The sequence below is a fragment of the Taeniopygia guttata genome, chromosome Z (genome assembly GCF_048771995.1).
Source record: "Taeniopygia guttata chromosome Z, bTaeGut7.mat, whole genome shotgun sequence".
In the NCBI taxonomy this organism is placed as follows: domain Eukaryota; kingdom Metazoa; phylum Chordata; class Aves; order Passeriformes; family Estrildidae; genus Taeniopygia; species Taeniopygia guttata.
Window position 1 is genome coordinate 29,284,528 of NC_133063.1, and position 25,334 is coordinate 29,309,861.

At 38.4% G+C, this 25,334-nt stretch overlaps 1 protein-coding gene across 10 annotated transcripts in view; it reads right to left on the reverse strand.

Moving 5' to 3' along the window:
• Positions 1-25,334, reverse strand: part of SNCAIP (synuclein alpha interacting protein) — an 89,071-nt gene that overhangs the window by 13,364 nt on the left and 50,373 nt on the right. For all 10 annotated transcript variants that reach the window (XR_012053258.1, XM_072922794.1, XM_072922790.1 and 7 more), the window contains 5 exons: positions 18,251-19,113; positions 16,446-16,625; positions 14,763-14,876; positions 8,780-8,905; positions 3,400-3,569 (listed from right to left, as the gene is read on the reverse strand). Coding sequence is in view for 9 of the 10 variants with exons in the window: in XM_072922794.1 (XP_072778895.1) it covers positions 3,400-3,569; positions 8,780-8,905; positions 14,763-14,876; positions 16,446-16,625; positions 18,251-19,113 (1,453 nt within the window). In the remaining variant the exon portion in view is untranslated. The remainder of the gene's footprint in view (positions 1-3,399; positions 3,570-8,779; positions 8,906-14,762; positions 14,877-16,445; positions 16,626-18,250; positions 19,114-25,334) is intronic.

Genomic DNA, 25,334 nt, shown 5'->3' on the forward strand with positions numbered 1-25,334 from the left:
CATCTGAGCTGCTTTGGTTTAAAGAGCTGAAAGATGTGAAGACTGGAAAAAAAATGATGTTATTGTTTTGATTTTGTGTTTTCTGTTAATAAATGGCTCCAAACAGTTTGGAATAACTCCTCTCTAGAATTCCTCTGCATTGCTTGTTCTTTTTGACTGGAAGAACTCACAAAAAGAAAATGGAACATCTCTTCTTTGGGTTAAAACCTTTGAAGATATAGGTATTGATAAGTACTTGTCTAAGAGAGTTTCTGCACTATTTTTCTTCTTATCAACCATTCCAGTCTTTCTTTGGCTGGGGAAATAGTATTACCAGATGAGGCTCCTTTGCTTCATCAATAAGGCACTCAAAAAAAATAAGACTGCATGATCAGCTCTCACTTATGAAAACTGAGGGAAGGCTGCGAAGCACATAAGTGCCCTCAGTGTTGATACTGACCATTCAGGTAATTGATCATGATACAGCCATACCTCTTCTCTCTCTACAACAGTGTTCATTAACCTTGGGAGAAGTATTGGTGAAAATCCAGGAAAGACAGCTCAACTGCCCAGGCTGCAGTTATTCCTACGGAACAGCTACGTTACATACATATGAAAGAATTAGATAGCAAACTTGACTCCCATCTGTTGACATCTAATGTCCTCAGGATCTTCAGAACTGCTTTCAAGATTTTCAGAGGTGTTGCAGCTAGTGAATTCTCCTGCTGTGAATAAGGCCCCCTTGGCGAGTTGCTCCACTTTGTACCATCCTTGGATTTTTCAGAAGGATGACAACTGTAAAACAGGGCAAAAGTCTTCTTCTATCATCCTTTCTGGCTCCTGAGCATGAGCGTCTGAACATGGTCCATTGCTTTATCAAAACCACCTGTGGCCTGAGGCCAGCAGCCTGAATAGCCATGCAGAAGCTGCTCCTTCAAGCAGAAAATAAATTATTTCACTCCCTCAGTAAACTGAAACAGGGTTCCACAAGAGACATATGTTGTGGAAGAGGGAGAAAAGGTTGCTCCTGCACTTACTGAAACTAATCTGAAGCCTGAAAAATAGGCTGCTGAAGGGAAGCAGACTTAACTCAAGCTGAAACAAATAAATTTATCAGGAGTCAGATAAGAATAATTTCAATGTCTTCCTATGGATGCAGTCTGTGAGACAACAGGGATACTTGGTAAAGTGTTAATGCTTTTGTCATGAAAGTCACAACTAGACTATTTCTGTGGGACGAAGCAGCCTGGTGACTCATATAACAACTACTTTTTTTCCAAATGAGAGGTAAAACTTTTATCAAGTACTGGGTGTGAACAGAAAAGAACTGAAACATGGGTATTCTGTGGCTGCCACATCTACTTCCTGGTGTGTGTGTGTGGTTTTTAAATTTTTTTTCCTATTGAATTATGGGGAAAATATATTTCATTATATTACTCATGATATGAGTCAGCTGCTAATTCTGTCTTCTAGGGAAATACCCAATGTTTATTTTTTCCCTTTATGTCAGATGATTGTATTTTTCAGCAAATGGACCAAGTACAACCAGGTATGTTGACATATCCAGGGAACATTGTCAGGCTGTAAATTATGAAAATGGTACATGCTATAATAATCCTTACTGGGATACACAAAACAGAGAGTACTTTAGACCTTATAGGATAAGAGATTTGATAAATAAAATGCCTTGGCAACAGCAAACAGAACTTTGAGACTTAAATCAAGATTTCAAGAAGATTAAATCAAATGGATCTACCAGAAAAAGAAAATTACTTCAAACTCTGCAAGCAAGAGATGTTGTAAAATGCGTAAGTTCGTCTGTGTGATTTTTAACCCAATCATTGTAGTAAAATTTCACTAGCCTTCCTAAAATACTATATAAGAATTTGTATCCGATAATAAATTCCGATTCTTTGACTACCTTTGACCATCTCACCAAGTCCCCATCTCTCTCTCATCATTGCTGATAGATCCTCAATTCAGTGTTTGTATTTATGACAGTACAAATGTAAAAGCATGAAGATATTGCAAAGAAAAAATGTAAAGGTAAACACAGGGCAATCACTTCTCTATTACTGTCATGGACAAAAGAGATTCAACATGGGGAATGTAACTTAATTCATGGTTAATTAGCATAAATTTCATTACTGGTTCAGGTATTAGGAAACAAAGGAGGACAGACATTTAAAACATCTATCCTCTCCTTTTCCAAGTTCAACTTCTCTCCCAGATTCATCTGCACACCTAGCTCCTCTTCACCATTCTCAGGCTTCACTTCAGATACCTCTCTTGCCCTCTTGTCATTGCTGCAGGTTGTCCCCAGTCTTTTCAGTAAGCCAACACGTAGCACAGGTCAGGGTTCATGTGCAGCACTTTCTCTCTGTTGTTCCTTTCTTCCCACCCTCTCCTGTTCTGTAGTGCAGGTCTTTTGACAGGCTGCATTCCATTCAGGAAATCACTGGGTCTCAGCTTGTCCATGTGCTACAGCCTTTTCAAGGGATGTACCTGTTCTACCATGGGTATTCCAGGGACCATTTGGGGCTGTGCCTTCTCCACCATGGTGCACCTCCAGCTCCTCTGGCCTTGCTGTTCCCTGTGATTGTCACTCTTCTGTTTCCTTCATCTCTCTGGCATTTTCTGCTCCTTTTTAGCCATGTTTTCACAGAATGACTAGTGGGGCTTAGCTGTGTCCTGCAGTGGATCTGTTTCAGAGAGTTCTGTCTAGCAAAGGGAAACCCCTCACTCGTTCTCACTGAGGCCACTCTACAGCTCCCCTGGTAGCAGAGTATTGTAATTTATACCCAATACAATTAGCTACACATTTACCACCATAAAAAGATATGGTCTCCTTTAAACATGGGGTTATCAGTAGTTATTTTCATCGACTGTGATAGCTGACATCTTGATCCACATACCTATACTGGAAAAATGTCAGGTCAGTGCTGACGGTTTCTAAGAGTCTTATGAGGATATTGACAGTTAAGCCACAGTAACTGTCTCTACAATTAAAGCAAGCAACTAGAAAATTTGTGTTTCAACAAATAGGGTCTTTACAGAATACTTAATGAAAAATATACCAAACTATTAAAACCAGTTCATATGACGAAATATAGAATAGAAGATATTTCCGGAGTAGCCATTGTAGGTTTTGGTGACTTTCCACGACCAAAAAAAAGTTCCTTGCATTTACTGTCTCTACTACTCCTGCCAACATCAACACCCAGCACTGTAACCTGTAGATAAAAACATGCTATATGAGCAGAAACGATGATCTGTAATTATGTGATTGACAGATATGCAAAGGGAAAAGGGACTGGATTTCTTCATACATACCCTTTTCAGCTGCCACTGCTAATAAACTGAAGATTAATTAGGGTATTGTTTTAAGATAATCCCTCTTGCTAACAATGAAACACTTACTCCTTCAGCTGCTTAGTCAGCTTGACAACCTGAGAGGCCAGTGACATACATGTCTCCACAACTACTAAGTAGCGGGAACACAGGGTGTGCCCATGTCGCTCAGCACTTTGAGAGGGTTTCTCTCCCACGTGGTTTTGCATGGTGACATTTGCTCCATATTCAACCAATGTCTGTAAAAACATAAAAGGGAACAGCGGCATCTGTAAGTGTAAATCTCTGCTGTGATTTCTGATCAGCACAAGAATGACTGGAGAAAAAGCATTCCTGAATAAAATGCTTGAAAAACATTAGTCTAAGCCAGTCATTTTTAAAATTCAGTCACTGACAAAAACACTGACATGTTTGCAGCTTGAATTCAAACCACATACCAAGAAAATATACCACTCAGGTGCAACAGGAATATAGAAGAGTGAGCTGCAGTTCAGAAGAGCTGTAAAGAGACTATATGTTACTCCTTCCTCTCCCCTTGAAGTTCTGCTAAATTAATTTGTTTTCTGTTCATTCATTTGTACAGCATAGCATCACTTGTAGCATTCATACAAATTAAAACAGGACTTTTGTCTGGCCACCTATTGATTCTCTCCTGCACCACAGTAACAAACTTTTGCAGATGCAGATGCATTGTGGTAACTTTACACATGGCAGACCTAGAAAAGAAGACACAGGACAACTGTTCTAGATGACATCCAGGTCCAGAGCAGCATGAACACATTGCAAGCCAGTTTATAGTGGGTAGTGATAAGCTGTAATAGTTTACCACGTCTTTTCTTGGGATCCCCACACTGCAAAATATTGCAACATACCCTCAGAGTCTCATTTTATTAATGTCTTTGCTACAGCATTTGCTGACTCTTTTTGTTAACTCTTCATTTTCTACCACAGCAGAATCCCAATGTTTAAAACACTCTATAGGGAAGTCTCAGTGTCCTGACTCTTAACTAAGCAATGCTTAGATATGAAATATAGGGCAGATACTTTAGGCCAGATAGGCATAAATTTCTTATTGCAGATAAAGAACTATAAAATTACTATATCAATCTAGCTGGAATTTTTGGGAAGTCTAGTCACTGTTACTTTTTAATGTTGAGAGAATCTCATTGCTTTGCACTTGCTTGGTTAGTCACTATTTTCTTAAGACATACTGATATATGTGTCAGCTTTTAGTCTCCAAGAAAAATAAGATCTTATACTCTGATGTATATCCCTGTGTTACTCACAGTACCAGCAGAGAACCCTAGCTTGCTGCTGGAGAACCATCCAGGTTGTGAGCATGACATTTGAATTATTCTGAGACCAGAATAAATAGCGTTCTATGTGCAAAAAAAGTTCTGTCTGACCTCGAGACATCCAATAACTAAAGCAAGATTTGAGACCAAATCTTCCGTCTTATAATCTGTTTGTGATAATCAGAGTTAGGAGCTATTTGCATTACTGGAGTAGGTAAATAGGACCTAAATATTCTCAGCAATGCTTTGATATGCATTGATACCAGCCCCTAGGAAAACTTGTGATCCTGTACAGCCAGAAACTACAGCATCATTAACTTCATGCATACACATGCAGAAGAGGAATTGTATGGCTGAGCTCTTGATTAACTTATCCAAGCAGCTCTGGTAAACCACTGAGGGTTGGAGTGACTTGGCTGACTACAAACAGCAGACACAGAGACCTCAACATATGAGAGAGAAGTGGAATGGGTGGTCTGTCTGATCTGCTAAAACCATACAGAAAGGAAAATTATGAACTCTTGCACTGCATCTCATATCAATAGGTTGTGCTTAATTTGTCAAGAAAGAAAACAAAGGAGAGTTATGACCTTACATAAAGTAATCATATAGTTTGAAACATGATAGGAGCATCATATGCTTATAAACACAGTAAGTAGGCCAAGGAATCACTGGCAGGTTGTGATTTTTCAGTTTTTATGCTGCTGCCTACAGTTTCTCTGTTTCCTTTATCATTTCTTTATTCTTACCAGATTATTCACTGTGCATTATTTTAAATTAGACTGTAAGCTTACTGGGCACAGAGCTTATTTTATTTCACAGCACAAAATATCAACTCTACTTAAGTCTGTGAGGTGTAAGTGAAGTGATATCACTGACATTGTGTATTTTTATCGCCACTAAGTATTTTCATGACTTATTTCTTATGGCCTCACTACAACAAAAAGCACTTCTTAAATCGTACATTTACTTAAAATAAAATAATCTTTAGAATTCTAAGGCACTTATTAAGGTTTGTTCTTCACAGGGAAAGCAGGGTTTGTTTGTTTCTTTGTTTAGTTCCATGAAAACACCTGCAGATGTCACCACTGTTCAAAATAATCTATTCCCATTTCTCCTTCAAATGCACTGCACATCTTGATGAGGCACTATTGAGACCCTAAACACACACGCCACAGGAACCCTACACACACCCTTTACCACAACAGTGCCCCCCACCAATAAATCATAAACATTTCTTCTATCCATTTTTTAAAACTGATCATAGAAATTGGCTACAATAAAATAGTAAACCAAATAGATTTAGCATGGATGTCATGGTTTGTTTATTTTATTCTCATATGAGTTTCTACAGGATCCATTCCTCAAGTCCTTAAGAAAAAAGACATGTCCTCTCAGTAAGAAAACACAGAGATGGTCATGCTCTCCAAATCTATTTGACTATTTTCTTTTTAAGTCTATTCATTCAGCTCAACCTGTTTTTCTTTTTTTATTATGCAATACTCAAACTGGCTTTTACAGAGTTATGTCTTCTGGGTAAGCAAATATATAAATAGACTGCAATAATAATAATAGCTCTGCAGCTGTAGATACAACCTAATAGTGTACACAAATATACTTAGCTCTCTGGAGAGGTTAGCTAATGAAAATTTACTCTGTATTTCTTTTTGGGTGGACTAATACAAATGTTCTGTATTTGCTGTGGCCTGAAGAGTGATGTGGATTGGTTCATGTATGGTAATAGGAATAACATGTTTACTGATACATATCTGAATCCTTGGAGATTTACTCCTCCTTCTTAGACATGTTTTCCTCCCTAACTTGACTTAATCACTTAAATTTTTGTTTCTTGCCTTTCTGCCAAGAGGTTGTTTATTTTTTTTATTTATTCTTCTCCAATGTCTAGTTTCTTTATCAAATACCTGTCTGCAATTTCCTGGAATAATTTTATTATTATTTCTTCTCCAAAGAGCTTTTGCTCAAAGTGCCGACAACACAAACACTGAAATGTACTCCTGTGACTAATAGTTCTAGCAAATTTGATGGACAGAGGGTACATCTGCAATTAATACAAAGTTAAGTTGCTTCACCTTCAATAATTTACCAGAAGTGCTGATCAGCCAGGGAGGTTCCAGTGAGTGGAAGCTGCCAAACTTGGCACCCATGTATACAAGGGTTTGAGGAAGGAAGGATCCAGGGAAGAGCGGGCTTGTCAGCCTGATCTCAGTGCCAGGCGAGTTCATAGAGCAGATCATCATGACCATCCTCATGCAACAAGTACAGGACAACCAGGGCATCTCACCCATAGCATGGGTTTATGAAAGGCAGCTTCTGCTTGACCAACCTGATCTCATTCTATGACAAAGTGACCGGCCTAATGGATGAGGAAAAGGTGTGTTTACCTAGATTTTAGTAAAGCCTTAGATATGTTTCCCCACAGTATTCTCCTAGAGAATCTGGCTGCCTATGGTGTTCACTGAGTGAAAAACTGGCTGGTGGTGAACGAATTTACCTCCAGATTGTGACTGGTCAGTGGTGGTGTTCCCCAGGGCTCAGGGTTGGGGCCAGCCCTATTTAAAGTAATCAACATGGACAAGGGGATCAAATGCATCATAAGTAAATTCACAGATATGTCAAGTTGGACAGTAGTGTTGATCTGCTTGAGGGCAGGAAAGCTCTGCAGAGGGATCTGCACAGACTGGATCAAAGGGCTGAGGCCAACTAGATGAGATTCAACTGCACTTGGACCACCCCAAGCAGCACAACAAGCTTGGAGCAGTTTCTGGAAAGCTGCCTGGCAGAAAAGGACCTAGAGGTGCTGGCTGACAGCATGTGCCCAAGTGGCCAAGAAGGCCAAGGGCATCCTGGCCTGTGTCCACAATAGTGTGGCCAGCAGGACCATGGCAGTGACCATGCTGCAATACTGTGCATTGGTGAGGCCACACAAGCCCTGTGACCAGTTCTGGGCCCCTCACAACAACAAAGACATTGAGGTGCTGCAGCAAATCCAGACAAGGGCAGCAGAGCTGGGAAAGGGTCTGGAGCAAAAGCCCTGTGAGGCTGAGGAGGCTGGGGTTGTTTAGTCTGGGCAAAAGGACACTGACGGGGGACATTACTCTCTTACAGTTGCCTGATAAGAGGTTGTAGCCAGGTAGGAATTGGCCTCTTCTCACAAATTAACAGGATGAGAGGAAGTGGCCTCAAGTTGTACCAGGAGAGTTTAGATCCGCTATTAGGAAAAAAAAATTCACAGAAAGGGTTGTTAAGCACTGGAACAGACTGACCATTGAAGTGGTGGAGTCATTTTCCCTTGAGGTGGACAAAAAATGGGTATGGATGTGGCATTTGGAGACATACATTAATGGTGAATACGGTGATGGAGCTAGTTTGGTCAGACTTGATGATCTTTGAGGTCTTTTCCAGCCTTAATGGCTAATGACTCTGTGACCAGCCATCCAGTTCCACTCCATGACTTTTTTGTTACGCCTGCATTGAACACAGATGCTGGACAGAGGTATCCAAACTGGCTAATTCTGGCTCCTCTAGGTACTGTAGATGTGTAAGCCTTCTCAGCTGGACAAATGACCATTTTTTTAGCACCTCTGTAAATAGAACTATATTGTTTTCAGAGGCCAAGATGAGTCACTGAAAATTAATTAGAAATCAACATTACTCTTCATTGTATAGCACAGATTCATTCCAGGATGAACAGTATGAAAAGGATGGTTTATTCAAGGTGTAAACAGTTCAACAAACTTATCTTCTATAATTTCCCTCATCTGGATAGCTACAACTATCCTTTCTCAATGGAAAAAGAAACAGAAAGAAAATACCAGAGTAATGAGAAAAGTATGCATATCTGCACTTGCTGCCCTTTGTAACACAATAACAGACATATTAGCTGTTTATATATAAACAGTATAATCATGTTTTCATCTTGCAATACAAGTTAGTTTAGGTTTACAACAGCATACTCAAGAATAGAATCACAACCTGGAGCTTTTCAGTATTTCAGTCTGACTCCTACTCATTTAAAGTTCTTCCTTCTGATATATTTTAATGAATCAATAAGTATCCCCACTTAGATTTCCAATAATACAGTTTTGGCATTCAAGCTTGAAGTCTAGAGGTTTCTGCTATAGCTATCACTCTACCTGTATGCATCCTAGATAGCCATGTTGAGCAGCTATGTGAACAGCAGTATTTCCATCCTGGTCAACTTCATCCAGTGAAATCCCTTGTTCTTGCATAAACTGAAGAAGCCACAAAAGGATTTTCTCCTAAGGGCAAAGAAATGTCACAAAAGGTAAGAACTAATGAAAAGGAATACTGGTGCTATCATCTATTATTAATACTATCCAATAATTCTTTGTTTTCTCTCTTAACTTTGTAGACTTAGTGCATCATGGAACTTTGGTTTGTCTTTTTGGGGGTTTTGGGTTTCCTTTTTTCCCCCAAGGAAAAAAGCTGAAATATTTTATTTTATAGAAAGAAATAACAGGAAAAACACAAGTACTGTAATGCATTCTGAGAAATTGTACATGAAGATTGTGACAGCTTCTGTGTTGGTGATGAAACCTGAGAAAAAATAACCTGAAAAACCTGAGGAAGAATATCAAGCTGAAAATCACGTTGTGAAATTTGGTCAAACATCACAAGCCTCTCTGGAAAATTAAAATAGGATTATGCTCAGATCACAGAGCTGAGCAGTTAGATTCTTCAAATCTATAATCATTCCCCATCTCTGTGTGGTTGTGCTAAAGAAGAAGCAACACAACTAAAATCAGAAAATAAAGCTACCCTAATAACTCAATGTATTGACTCATGGACCATTTGTATGTCCTGCATGTTGGGAAGGATGGGGAGACTTGAACTGCAAAAACTTGTTGTTGAAGGTCTGGAAGCCAAAACTGAAGTAGAAACTTTCTTTTTTTAACACCACCTTTTTTGTGTGTATATAGGTGCAATACACATTTATTTTGGTATTCTTTTCTAACAATGGAGAGTTACATATGTGTGCACTAAGCTTTTTTGATTTCTTATTTTCCCCAGGGAGTTTATTTGGGAAAAAAAAATTCTTCTCTCTAGGAACTTCCCATGTTACACAAGATTAAATTTCATTTTGCCATAATGAATACAATACATATTGAAAATCTAGAATAAATCTATAGATTACATGGAAAAGTGGGGTCCATTAAAGCTGACTACAGCTGCTTTCTCAGTTTTTCTATCTGGAAAGGTTAAAAGACTAAATTACTTCCTAGCATAAAACTTTTTTATTTAAATGTGTATTTTTTAATGTCTAGCTTTGATATCTATCATGTTATACTGACTCTGAGCTCCAGTTCAAAGGGGCTTTGTGGATTCTAGGTTGCTGAGGCAAACACTGATGCATAGGCTTAATCTGCAGCACCTCAGTAGCTTCAGTGACACATAAGTACATAATCACCCAAAATTAGAAATGTGAAAAACTAAAGTAAACATAAATAAAACAGTACTGAAACCACATACAGGACACCGAGCAGTAATTATTAGAAAAGACCAAGAATAAAAATGAAGAAAGAAAATTCTTAAAAGGTTGGATATAAACCTGCATTTTTTGGTGTAAAAGTACCACAGAAATTTTAATCTCAATGAAAAGGAGAGGACCGTTCTAGACCTACTCCAGGATGATTCTGTCCATTTAAGCATCTGGGTCCCTGCTTACTACTTCAGAGGCCTGCTCTGTCTGACGCTTATCTTCTTCATATCTTCACTTTAGCAGCAATTTTGTTCTTATTACAGGGTGAGGGAATAGGTATTTTGACTTCTCCTTTGCTGAAGGCCCAACACAGCTGACAGCCAGCATGGAGAGATGACTACATATAACATATCGCTTTAAAAATACTTTTGAGCATTTCTCAATATGCCAGTGGTGTTGGCCAGCAAGGAAGAAAGATTGTACTACTCCTATGACTTGCCCCTATGTTTTAATAATTAAAAGAAAAATACTTTAGCAAAACTTATTTGCAGAATTGGAAGACAACTATAGCTTTGAAATCATATATTTCTTTGGAATATATAAGAGACCAGAATGTTAAGCATGTTCTGTAATTTTATGATCACAATCAGCATGGAGCAAAGTATACTTTCTAGTAATTTTTCTTATCAACAAGGAAATCTAGTGGCTGGGTGGCTCTATTCAATCATCTATACTTAGGACTACCTGTGCACTAAGTGAACACAGGCACAGTGTCATAAGTCACAACAAATTTGTTTTGTTTCAACAAATTTATCCTTGACCAAAAAAACCCAAGAAAACAAAGAATTTTTTTCACTTAAAAACTAGTGAAAACAAAACCATCATATATCAAAATATGCCACATTTCACTTTATTAACACTCATAATATGTATTTGCAGGAAAAATATTTTCTGAAATAGATTTATAGTCTTCAATTTATTCAGACATAAGGAAAGATAGTAAGACAATTCATCAGATGAAGACAATGAAAAATTATCACTTTTTTTTGTGAAGTAAGAGGAACTGATAAATACTGATAAATTATTCAGTATTACTTTTAACACCTACAAATGCTTATGCTCTAGCAGTTATTAAACCCTCTCTGGCATATTCTAGACCTACAATAATACAAATCTCTCTGCAAAAAGATTTCATGAAAATTTGGGACAGGCTGCTGACTTTGGTTCCATCAGACGACTTTTAGAGAAGAAAGTACAGCTAACATGGACCACATAAATCATGACATGGCCTACAAAGGGAAGGGTAAGCATGCTGAAGAGTACTGTATCTACAGCTAATCCTAGCCCCATCACTTGATATCAATTAAATAAGCTGGCCTTCCCAGTATCCCTTCACAGTAGAGGAGTAGGAGTGAGTGAAAACAACACATTGCCTTTGTAATAATGACATTAGATAGGAAGGCAAATATCCTGAGGTGTAAAACAAAGGTGTTTTGTTAAGTATCTGCATATTTGACTGTAATATACTCCTTCCCACTGTGCTCTCCAGAATTGTACCACCATCAAAGTGTGCACAGGACCCCTTCTAGGTCCTCAGTTATGTTTCAGGCTGGTTGCCCAAAGTCTTCCTAGATTCTCCTGAGTTCAGAAACCACAAAGCCTTGGCATTCCCCATCTTGTGCCTCTTACCTGTGCAGTCCATACCACAGCATCCCTGACAGAAAGATATTCCAGCCCCATGAAGCTCTAAGTGAGGACTAGGACAATGTGCACCCAGGACTGCACCACCACATTCACATGGTGAACTGGGTCAATTACAGCTGGCATGCCCAGTACTCATGACTTATGCCCAGTGTGAAGAGGCCTGCCAGCCAGCATGGTTTCTCTTGCATAGTCTCATTCTTAAAGAAACCCTTGCTAGGAGCTATGCTGACCAGGCTACAGGTTGACTTTGAGCTTTTTTTCTCTTCAATCACATTGATTTATGCGATCCCTTCTCCCATTGGAAAAATAAAATGTTGCTGGCATGTCCTTGGAGGCAGGCCATGACTGTAGTTTGATGACCTTTAACATAGGAACTTTGCTATGAACTCCCTCCTGCTGCCCATTCTAAATCATAATTCTTGAAGAAAAATATGGCATGCATGTCTAATGCCTGCAGAAACAATGGATAGACTGACTGTCTTAGCAAAGGATTCAATAACAGGTCTTCCTTGTAAAAATATTACTCTTGTAATTCTGCCAAGACCAGTGTTTACATGGATTATCTCTCATGTAAGTAATGGTAAAATAAATTAAAGGTTCCAGGACAGTGCCAAGTAAGCATTTAAATTTCTTGAAGTTTTTTTTCTTTCTTAACAGAGTTGGGTAAGATAGTCTGGCACCCCTTCAGCCTCAATATTCCCTCATTTTTGAAGGTTGTTTATGGATTATAAAAGGAAAGATAATTAGCATTACATATGAACTTTGTTTGGCATTCAGCTAACTAAAAAAAATTGGCAGTAATTTATATATCAATTTATATATCAAATTTCATGGGTGGCTGACTGTAGCTGGTGTTTCCTAAGTGGTAGAGCTTCCGTTCTGCTTTGAAAAGAATCTAGATAAAGTGTGCCAGATCTGTTTCTGGCAGTAGATACCATAGCTCACTGAAAAAAATCCCAAAACTTCACTGGCTTTAGTTTATATAAATATCTTTAGAGATGAGGACAAAATCAGGTTAATCAAGTGAAGACAGGAATTTAAGTTCACATGCAACTTTCTCTTCCAACCTTTTTATTCTCAGTAATAAGCACTCTTTTCTCTAATCCAGTTCTGATCTAGCTCACATATTCTCTATCCTCAGTGTTGGGTTTACAGCAAACTTGCTAACACCAGCAAACTGTATATCCACCGGGGTCCTATCTCGCACCAGTAAACATCTGTATAGTAGAAAATGTGGTGACACACAGCTGTGCAAAAGGCAAAAGGCTTTGTGAATCTGAAGTTAGAAAGTTTTCTTTTCTGTGTTCCCCTGAGCACTCACCCCTCCCCTGAGTTATTCCCATTGGATTTGACCTGTAATGTATTCAGGCTGGACACTGTCTCTATTGGTTTTACCTTATCACCTATATTCCCTATAAAAACTGTAACCAGACTCCCGCCCCTCTGTCACTTGTGCCTGCAGGGTTCGAGCAATACAACTTTCTTTGGACTGCACACAGGTGGTCTCTCTTGGTCTCTTTGTCTCGGGTCCTAGTAGCGCTCTCAGAGCAGTGCTGCCCATGTCAGAGCTAACTCACTGCTACCTGGTAATCTCAGCAGAGACCCAGGGGCAGCAGCGTGCATTCCTCACCATCGACCACCCACTGGCTGCTGCAGGCCAGCGCCTGGGGGACAGGAGCTGCGTGGAAATAAAGGCAACAGGAAAATGAAGAAAAAAGGAGGTCTTTTCACAGCATGAAAACAAGGGTGTCTCTGTGCCTATGGAAACTGCAGGAGAAAAGGGAGACTCCTAGCTCCACAGACTTCCAAACCTGCCTCATCTCCTTCCCTACCCCTACAGTAAATTCATCCTTGGACAGAAGCAGTTAGCAGCAGAAAAATGCCACAATAATTGTATGGCATTGAATGAGACAACCACACATAGCAACGAATGATTCTCTTAGTGATTATATTTTGTTTGCTCTCTCAAGAAGAGTAAAAAGCATTAGCACAAAATCAGTGAGGTTTGGTGTCCATGCCAATATCTGGGGAGTTGGAACTGGATGATCTTTAAGGTCCCAACCCAAATCAGTCTATGATTCTGTGATTCCATGGTTTATCTTTAATATCTGTCAAAGAAACTGTGGGATAAAATGGTCCCTCTGCCAAAGAGATTAGAGAAGAATAATTGATTACTATTTCTTTCACAGTAGATCCTGGAGAAGGTCCTTTGAAGATGAGTTATTGGAAGATTTACTTAGGAGAAAACAGACATTGTGGGAAGAGAAGATAGTGTAACTGAGTGGCATATATGTTCCTCCAGATATTAGCAAAGCGCCAGAATGCTTTCAGTGCTGTCTCATTGTTATATCAATAACAGTTCTTCAGTGCTGTCTCATTGTTATATCAATAGACAAGTTAGGTGTGAAACAGGATTGATTTACAATTAGCTCAGCTGGCTAGAGCATGGTACTAATAACACCAAGCTTATGGGATCAAGCCCCATATGGGCCATTTATTTAAGAGCTGGACCAGATGATCCTTGTGGGTTCCTTCCAAATATTCTGTGAACCTACAGCTTGCTTTTGTATGTAGTTTTCAACTAAAGTGGTTAAAGCTAGACAGATGGTGTTCAAATTCCACCATACTTCATGCCAATACAATGAATTCTTAAATTGCAAAGTTTTTCTTGCTCTTTTGATGTATCCTACGTGTCCTCTAGATTACAACTAATCTCTGTAGACATTCTTAGGATTTGCTTGTTGACCTAATACGTCAGTTTATCTTCTCCTTGCCATTATTCAAACCTTATAAAACAAAACCCAAGAAAATGCTGAAAAAATTATACAGGTTAAATTAGAAAAGATTTTGCTATACTTCAACTAATTCAGAGCACCTGTAATTAAAAACCACAAAATGCCACAGATACTTTAAATCAAATTCTTGTACAAGCATCTAAGTAATCTATTTGAAGAAGTAAAAGAAAGGCATACCTGGCCATAGCAACCTGCATAATGAATAAGGCTTGGGTGGTCTTTTGAGCAACTGAGTTCTGCAATAGCTTCTGTTTCACTCACCATCCACCGAACACACTCCAGCTGACCATTCTAAACAAGAAAAAAAAAAAAGTCTAGATTCCAGCCGTTTCCATTCTAAATACATCTACTAAAGAGCAAAAAGCTTATCAGAATTATTAAGAATTTCCAGTTTGTTTAAGAATTTAAAGAATAAGTCAATAACACCTTTTGCCTCTTTCTGCAGAAAGGCTGGCTTATTTAACAATTGGTTCCTTCCAACAATACTTGAGCATTCTTTTTCATTCACAGAAAAGAGTGTGAATGTGATGGAGCTCTTCCTGTAAGTGAGGATGCCCCAGCACAAGTAATTCTAATGATGACCTACATAACTGGACTTATCCTGGGTCATTGCAAAGTTTTGTAAGAGCCTTTAAATGATATGGCTTAACTAAATCTTGTAGTTCTTGATCCTTCCTTCCAGAGTGGTTTTCAACATTGATACAATGATATTGATTTTTATTGCTCTCGTTTATACCACTGCAACTCCCATAATGCTGTACTATGCAGGGTGTAGCACCTCTTTTCCACAAACACTAAGTATCAGAATTTACTGGCTTACAGACACATTATATACCTACCTTGAATAAACAAGACAGAAAAATTGCTAAACTTTTCTAAGACTTTAAACTGGTAGACTGTAACTATACAGTTTGACTCAGGCCAAGATTTTGGAGCATTTCCTTAGTACAACTAGGATCAGTTTAATTTTCTAATTATATGACTTGGCCCAGAAAATAAAAAATGCAAAACCCTGCCACCTGCACTAGGGCCCTAGATCATTGAAATGATGCCACAAAAATGCAAAATTGCAGGTTGGAATCCACCAGTCTTCTCAGTTTCCAAACCCTTCCCAGGAAGCAAGTAACAATAAACCCCTCAGAAGAAACAGAAAATCTTGTATTACGTTTCACCCCTTCTCTTCTTTGTCCTTAAGGTATTTAGAGAATAAAAGGAATTATATTTAACCATTCACTCTCACTAAAGAACCACAACTACTATGGTTACATCATCAGACTTCCTGCACTGTCTTTTATTTTAGCATAGTAACAGCATGAAATTTCATATTTTCCTACATAGTAAGTTTTCCTGTAAACCTGGACGTTAAATTTATTGAGATTTTAGCAGGTTGTTCTGCAACATGTACATTTTAACTTTTCTGCAACTGCTTTAGACAACTGGGAATTTTCACCTCAAAGTGCTTTTATGCTTTGTAAACTTATTCTCACACTTGCCTTATACGATTATACCACTATTTGTAAAAAACCAAGAAACTGCTATGCTCCCCAAAGAAACAACTGAATCCAAGTTAAGTGAAAGCTGCTTGAAATATATCAAATATTCTTTAGATTCAGTAGATCGATTTAAAAATTGATGCATTGATAACAATGTAAAAATTCTGTCATTGTTATTCAGTGGATATTACAGTCAGTGTAGCAATCCATTTCACTTTGCTTATGTAGTATCAGCCAACAGGAGTCCTTTTTCCCTTACTTATAAAGCTTGAAAAAGAACATCCTGCTGGATGCATTTCTTACTGCCATGACAGGAGGAAACTGAAAGACCTTAATGTCACCTTACAGTAGAAAAAGGGCCTATTACCTTTATTGCTAACCCAGCTGGAGTTAGCTGTAAAATGTTTCGTTCATTCAAACAGTCTTCACCCATCAAAGAAGTGAGATGCTGCAGGCATTCTGCATGTCCCTTTGAAGCTGCTACATGCAACAGATTGTTGTCACATTCATCATGGATCTTATCCAGATTATCTGCTGCTAAATGTGGCTGTTAAAAAAAGCAATATGTTGTTTACAACTAAGGATAAAAAGACACATTTATCCTCACAGCCCCAGACACAAGCCAAACACAAGGAGGTTTCCCAAGAGGCATGGTATTTTACAAGTCAAAATCCAGAGCTTTTCACTTCACTGTATAGAACCTGGGTACTATTAGCATAAGGACAGAAGTGGTATGTTCACTGGTTTGATTAATTGTGAAGTTTCTCTCCTTCTCATGCAATTGTCATGCAATAGTGCAAGCTCTTAAGTGCCTTTAAATCTTTGCACTAGTCTAGTCAACAAGATAGCTGCAAAAATACCCACATGCTAGTAATTTCTGTCTATTCTGAGTTTTCTGTTTTAATTTTTTTGCATTATATTGATAAGTAATTGAAGACAAAATATGAATGACTTCTGAAAGACATTCCTGATTAATTTTGCTCATCATAAAATGGTAGCTTATGCTAAGCACCATCTAAAATGTAGTTAAAGCACAAGACAGAAGATTTTTATGTGATAGCTTATTTCCACGAAAAAAACTGTTGAGATATTTACTAAGTTCAACACCACTATGGTGTAGTACATTATTTCTGCCTAATTCTAATTTAAAGACAAAACAATTGAATTGAGAAACTCCAGAGGAAAAACAGAAGATTGAAGACAGAGTCAAGAAGTAGCAATAACAAAGTTCCTAGAGGTACGTAGTCTTGCCAGAGTATTGTTCCATGAGTGTACTTCAGGAAGAGGTTTCAACCAATTTGGAAAATATACATATTTTCTTACCTGTGATGTCCTCTTTTTCCCCCCAATTTCTATTCCAGGATGAATTTAACTTGCTTTTATTTCTTAATGAGTAATCTAATATTCTCTTCTGCCTGTCTAGTTTTGAATACCTTCCTTTGTCCTTGCTTCTATGTTAATGGCATGCCTTTGTGCTTGAGCTAGACTGCTAAACAGAGAAGCTAAACAAAAATCTAACAAAAACAGTTTTTACACATACACTGTGCCTTCACCAGCTGTTCTGTGTGGAGATCACATGCTCTGCATCATTGCACTAACTTGCAGTCAGTTGCTTTGGAAACCATCATTGACAGTGCCTGATCACAGAGCTAAAATTTACTAAAAAACCTTCATATGCGTTAGAGGCCAACAAGGCTTTACAGAAAGCTCCTCCCTGAGAATGCTGCTGCAACAAGACAGCATAAAAACTCCTGAATAATAATCAGAATACAACAGAAGCCTCTCTGTTCCCATCATCAACTTCTACATAACCACAGTGTAAACCAGCAATAATTGAGCCAACTGACCCACAAATGTGAAAGGCAAAACTCAATTAGGATTTAAATTTGATATTTAAGTGATCCTATCAGTTAAAATGTCTTTACAATTTCAGTGTACTGCATAAAAGAGCAATCTTGGCCAGGCATGCATAAACCAAGTATCTTGGTTTTGCTACATATTTTATTTAAATATTAATACTTTCCATTTGGAAGCCCATCAGCTTAATTTCTAAGGAGTCTACAAGACAAAAAGGGCAGTGATTCAAAGTAGGAGCATCAGCTTAGCTAGCTTAATAAACCACATCATAGATCACTTTTATTCTATGCTACTTATGAAAAAGATGGTACTTACCAGTAAAGATATTTGGCCTTCCTTTACAATGTTTAAGATGCTTTTAATTTTTTTCACCTCTTCGCTCCTCTCTTCTGGGCCCCCTGCACTGCTCCAGTTCATACTCAGCTCCTCTAGCTGCTTGCTTTCTGCCAGCGCCGTCTGCAGGTGGAAAGTCCTCTGGTGGCAGTTCGGCATAATCTTCTCAGCTTTGTGAGCAAGAGGATCAGCAAGTGTCTTGCTGAAGAAGCCCTTACCTCGGGCTTCAGATTCGTGGGCTGAGCTACACTTAACTAAAGGCTGGGAAAGCTCTAATTCTTCTGTTGAATGCTTGTGCTGATCAAGGACAATGGGTTGTGTTTTTCTCAGCTGAGTGCCTTTCACAGGAGACAGCACACAAAACTGCATACTGCCAGCAGGCGAGCTCTCTGTGCTCCCTGCAGGACAGGTCTTGACACTTGGACCATTCACAGTTGAACACACACTTAAAAGTTTTTTCTCAGGAGCTACCTTCGTAAAAGGAACAGGTTGCTGACTTGATTTAATATAAGGCACGTCCAAAATTTCATCCATATCCAGATCATAGTGCTCCAGCTCCCCAAGCAGAACAGCAGGCTCAGTGCTTTTGCTTTTAAGGCTTTCTCCTTCTCCTGGACTCTGGTCATCATTTGGAGGTGCACACTGAGAATCGCTGCCTTTCTGGTATTCTCCCTTCTGGTTCTTCTGGTCATCACTTTCATTGTTCTCAGAGCTTTCTGGATGGTGCTTTAATGGAGAAACCCTCTTCACTGGTCTGAATTTATTGCACACATCTGCAATTCCTGTTGGTTTCTGTGCATTTCCAAGAAGAGTTGAGACCCCACAGTTCCAGCTGCTGCTAGAAACTAGAGAAATAAAGGAATTGATTTAGCAGTGAGTGCTACCTAACATGTGTCATGATAGCATGCTGTAATGATACACCTGGCCAAACACCAGAAACAACTACATGCTGGATTCATATCTAAACAGATTTAATGGCATCTCTATCAAAACTGAAGAATTTTACATTCCTAAAATAAACTTTTTTCAAGGATGTAATGTAATGTAATAATTACAAATAATAAGTTTGAATCAAATTCTAATAAAAAACACACATTGTCTGTGAGCCAACAATGTGTGCTTGTGCTGAAGAAGGCCAATGGACTCTGGGCTACATCAGGAAAAGTATTGCCAGCAGTGATCTAGAGGTGCTCCTCAACCTTCACTTGGCCCAGATGAGGCCACATCTGGAGTTCTGTGTCCAGTTCTGGGCTCCTCAGTACAAGAGAGACATGGAGGAACTGGAGTGGGTCCAGCAGAGGACTGTTACTAGTAAGGGACAGGACCATTCTCTTACGAGGAAAGGCTAAGGGAGCTGTGCCTGCTCAGCATTGAGAAGGGACAACTGAGGCAGGACCTCATCAATGTCCATGAGTATCTGAAGGGAGGGCTTCATGAGGAGGGACCAGGCTCAGCTCATTGGTGCCCAGCACTACCAGGAGAGGCAATGGGCAGACATTGATGCACACAAGTTCCACCCAAACACAGGGAAGAACTTCTTTACTGTGCAGGTGACTGAGTACTGGAACAGGCTACCCAGAGAGGTTTTGGAATCTCCTTCACTGTAGACATTCAAGAACAGTCTGGACACAATCCTACGGCACATGCTCTGGGATGGCCCTGCTTGAGCAGGGAGATTGGACCACAGAACCTGCTGTGGTCCCATCCAACCTGACCCATTCTGTGAGTAATAGCTTAGTGGCATTTACAGGGGTCCTGTCCAACCATATTAGTTTGTACTCTGCTCTGCATTGAGAGGCATCATAAGATTAGGATGATTTCCTGAGAGGGCAGTAAGAGTTAGCCAAATCTTTCTAGTGGATTTGTCTTAGCACCAATAACAACAACAACTCGATTTTAAAGACCTGTTTCCTCTGGAAGATGTATTTTTCTTACAGGAACTAGAAATTCATGAACATCAACTGCGAGCTTGGACTGTTCAGCTTGGGAAAGGAAAAGGTCAGGAGGAATCGCATCATTAAGAGGCTCTTCTCCATGACAGGACAAGAGGCAACCAGCACCAAGTGAAATATAAGAAATTCTATTTGACCGCAAGGAAACACTTTTTAAATTGTATGGCTGGTCAAACACTGGCATAGCTGCCCAGAGACTTTGAAATCTCCATCATTAGAAATATTCAGAATTCAACTGGACACACTCCTAGCTTAACCTGCTCTAGCTGCCCTTGCCATTGAATTAGACGATCTTAATGGATACCACCAACCTAAACAATTCTGTGATTCTCTGATCTAAAAATTAAGCCTACTTATTGAGGTGTGATGTTCCTTTTGAACCTCTCCTCTCTGTGTTGGGCTTCTCTGTCAAACTTTCCATCACTTATATGTATAACCTGTGTACACTCACACCCACATCCCTATCTACACCTATAGCTCCGAATCTTCCAGACAGTTATTTCAGTGCACTGCAGGATATTTTGACCAGGGAATCTGACTTGAGAGAAGGGAAGGAGCTCAATCAACAGAACTCTTAATCCTATGAACTTGAACTCAATCCTACTTAATTTGTACTCTTCCAGAAATAGTCCCATCTGGTAATATTGATGATCTTCATGATAAGCGGAATTTTGGCAAATAGTTTTCTTTCTCTTGTTATTTTCTGTTGAGGGACAGCACTACACTAAAACCACAAAAGCATTTAGGCAGCTAACTATTCCCCTCTCAATGTACACTAAGAGTTAATGCAGTCTAAAAGTCAAGGATACTGTTTAAACAAAGCAGATTTATAGTATGTACTAACTGCATATCAGTGGGATCTAAGTTGTGGTCAAAACACACAATTTGCCATGAACACCTTCCTAAGGAAACAGATATATACACTTTCAGTGCAACATTAATACCTGACGCGAAAGATTAGTATGGCTTAGTAGTAATGGATGTCTGAGAATTACATTAATGCTTTTGGAAGTGCTTAAGAAAACATTTCCAAAGAAGAAATAAAAATAATAACCAAAAGGCATGTAACTTAGTGGGCCAATACAAAGAACGCACTGTACTGACTTATTTATGTATTGTATAAGATTCTAGGTTCAAAGGCCTACACTTTTATGTTGGTTTTATTTACATGTGAAATTTTTTCCAAGTGATACAGGGAAATGGATACCATATGTTTCCCAGCTGTTTTGTTCTACAGGAACTATTAAGCCCTCAGTATGGAAATTAATTCTGTCTGAGTTTTATGAAAACACTGCTTTCAACACAGGGGTCTAGACAGAGGAAAAGGCATCAACATTTTGTTTGTCGTCACTTTATTTAAGCTTACATTTATTTTGTTGCTTCACTTTCTCCACTTTTTAACTTTAATAACATGCATTTACAGAAACCACTGGTGACCAAACTGTAAAATCAGGCACTGAGAAGAAGCACTGATGTTTATTACAAATCTGCCTCGGGTAACTGTGAAGTCATGTACTTCTCCTTTTTTCATTAAAGCTAGAGCAAAGTAAGGTTTTGTTTTTTTTTTTTTTCCCAACATTTCCTTACATACACAGGTTTTCCAGGGAAAAAGAACCAAACTGGAACACCAAAATCAGTCAGCAATATTTTTACTGACTTAAAAACATCCTCTTCATTTAACTGAGGTAATGAATTTGCACTATTTTTAATAAAGGATTAGAACATAGCATTTAACAATATAGTGGAAGGGATGAAAGCAAGTTAGACTAGCAGACACAGTATTTCTTTGTGCCATTTACTCCATGGGAGCTGCATCAGCCCTTAGGCAATTAGAGCATGATTTCCCTCTACATGGCACTGCAGCCATATCCTGGAGTGGACCAGGACATGGCTTGAATCTCTTTCATTCTGCTTTCAGATGCTTGTTACCTGAAGAAGCAAAAGCAAGTGTTGCCTATAGCTTCCAAAGCACCAGTACAGCAGGAGTTACGCTGAGTAGTCTTAAACAGCTGCTCCAGAGGAAAAGCCTCTTGCTCATCTCTCCATACTTATGAACTCAGACAGGGGCCATTAAAAGTCTGAGTCAAATAAATACTGTTTGATTATTTTATAAACAACAGTAAAAGATGGCCTGAGTTTAAGGCAGGGGGCTAGAATGTGGAGCAGCTAGTTTGATTCTAGAATCTGACAAATAATTCTGGTATACTCCTAAAAGGTGATGAAAAATTTTTCCCTAAGCTACGTGTCAAATTTCCCACACTTACATTCATTAATATAAGAGACTTGGATCATCCTACTATTGTATTACTGAGGCAAAGGACCAAGGAACACAAAAATTGCAGACTTCTTTTGCATTGGTAAAGAAGTGTTAGCTGCCTGATAGACCTGAGTTGTCAAAGTACTTCTCTGGCATAAAAAAAACTATATCTGATGAAAATCTGCAAAGGTCAAATTTGCAGATGTTGCTCTTCACTGTATATTGCGCTCTATTTTTTTTTTTTTTTTTTGAGGAAGACAAAATGCAAATGAGTCCAGAGGCCTGCAAGTTTATTCATAGGTTTTCTTATCTATTTACTTAGAGATGTCCTAGAACTATGGCGGGCAAATAAGCAGTAAAGGGGGCAACTAGGAAGCAATTTCTCTTTCAATTTAATCCCCATCTGACTCTATTTTCAGGAATCAAAATTGATTCTTATGACATGTTTCCAGTTGGAAGCATCTGTTGACTTCAGAGTATTTTTCAATCATCTCTGTGTCTAGAGCATGGTGATAAGTAGAGTTCTTCTGGTAAACAAACATCTGTAGAACTACAGGTTTTCTTCAATCAAAAAGATAACCTCATGCACAGATTAAATTTTACACTTGTGACATGCAGTTTCTATGATACTTACAGTTTAATGCCAAACATCAAAATGCCTCTAAATTGTCCTGAGTATAATGAAAATATCAATATAGCGTTTTACTTTAATAAAGTTTGTGCATAGCATTGACAACTGCTCGTATTTTTTTAATGCAGTATTTCAGCATATTGCTCATGCAATACTGGGAGGGGATGTGTAGCAAGTCTACACAAAGTTTTATATTTGGAGTTCTACTCTCATCTGAAAGAAATGCCTGAGCTTCTTCCTTGTGATATGCCTTCAGCAGACTTGAATCAATTAAGACCTGCATTAATTCTAGGTCCATATAAAGCACTGTGATTCTGACGTTGTATACAGGTGTTGAGGTGTTGACTACACTAGGGAAACTTTCCAAAAAATTATGTTTGCTATCACCAATGTATTCCAAACACTTACAGGAGTATGTGGGCTCCATGTGGAAGATGAAGGGGTATCTCTTACAAATCAATGGATAATCAGAGCCAGATCCGAATATCTATTTACCCCTTTATTAATATCACAAAATTATTATTTAACTGAATTCATTTTGACTGAAGGTGGCACTGTTTTACAGTTTTAATATGTCAATAACATGTACCAGGAATACATACTGGAGTTCTTTAACATAAACTCTATAGATAGCATGAGAACCTCAGTTAAAGAACAACACTGCATAGATAAAAATGGAGAGGGTTTGTTCCCATTTAAGTGGAATTTCAAATCACTCTAAAGAAGAAAGGAAGAGTATACAGGGTTAATAATAATTAAGGCTCTTAAAGAACAGTGCATTTTTTCTAGGTAACTCAAACATTTTGTATATCTGTAAATGACTATTTTTTTCTTATCTTGGCTTGAGGAAGAGTAATACAAAAGCCATCATTCTCAAATAGATAATAAAGGAAAGGCAAAGAAAATATAGAAATAAATAAATTTGGTTTACTCTTGTATAGAGCAATCTATGGATGTAAGAGGAAGGTAGCATGCGAAGATCTAACAAAAAATCAGAAGAGATCATTCTGGCACAAAATGTGTGAAAAAAGAAGAGGGAGGATGCAACAACTAGGTAGGAAAAAAACTTATATGTAGCTAGCACAATTGGTTTTTTACTAAGAAAATTCTTCAGTATTCTACCAAGGAATGATCCGGTCAGTATTTTATTGTTTCAGACATATTTACCTCGGAGATATTTGGAGAACAAGTCTGTGAAATTGATGGTTTTTAACACTTCTTGCAAATCAAATTTTACTTTATTTTCTCATACAACTAAAAACTACCAAGAGCTTGAAACAGAAATTTTCTGGTCATTGATTTATTTTTCTCAATTAGGAGACTAATATTTTGAATAATTTTTCAAATGGCAGTTTCTTTGGGAATGAATAAAGCAGTGCAGAGGGAAAACTGCTGGACATTAAAAGTGAATTTGTTTCGCCAATCAGTGAATAAAGATCTAAACTAGTATATTGCCTTCATTTGAAACAGTCATTTAATGACAACTGAAAGTTGTCACAGATGACAGAATATACTTCCACAATGACATGGTTCAGTGAAGCTTGTTGAACATTGTTGTCTTGAACCATTTGTTCAAGTGTCCTTAGAAAATTTGCCCAGGAAGAATGCAACAAATTTCATGCATAATAACATAAAGGACTGATTGCTATTTCAGTTTATCAGTCTATATTAAACAATGCTGGAAATCCATAGGCACTTTGGTTAACACTTCATTTCAGGAAAAATGTGCTAGCTTGGTCCATTTCTAAACCACACTCTTTAATTTTCTATCTTTGAAGATAAAAAAATTACAGAATCACAGAACAAAAAAATTACAGAATAACAGAATATTCTGAGTTGGAAGGGATCCACATGGATCACTGAGTCCAGTTCTTAAGCAAATGCCCTGTACAGGGCTTAAACCCACAGTCTTGGAGTTAATTATCATCTTGCTCTAACAGCTGAGATAATGTCCATCTTAGTGGCTATAATGCTACCTAAATGATCATTATCTTGATGCATAATTGTAGAAAAAACAATTACCCTTAATCACCCTTTACTGTGGACAAACCATTACTTTCCCTGCAATTTTTTGCCAATTCAGTATCTCCTTCCCCTTGTAATCTGGGGGTACTGGCACAAGTACTGGGAATACTTCGGCTCCAAGGATCCCTTGAAACTTTCCTGAGTCAGAATTCCCTATCCAAGAAGGACTCAGAAAAGTCATAAGGGACTTGGATGCAGGAC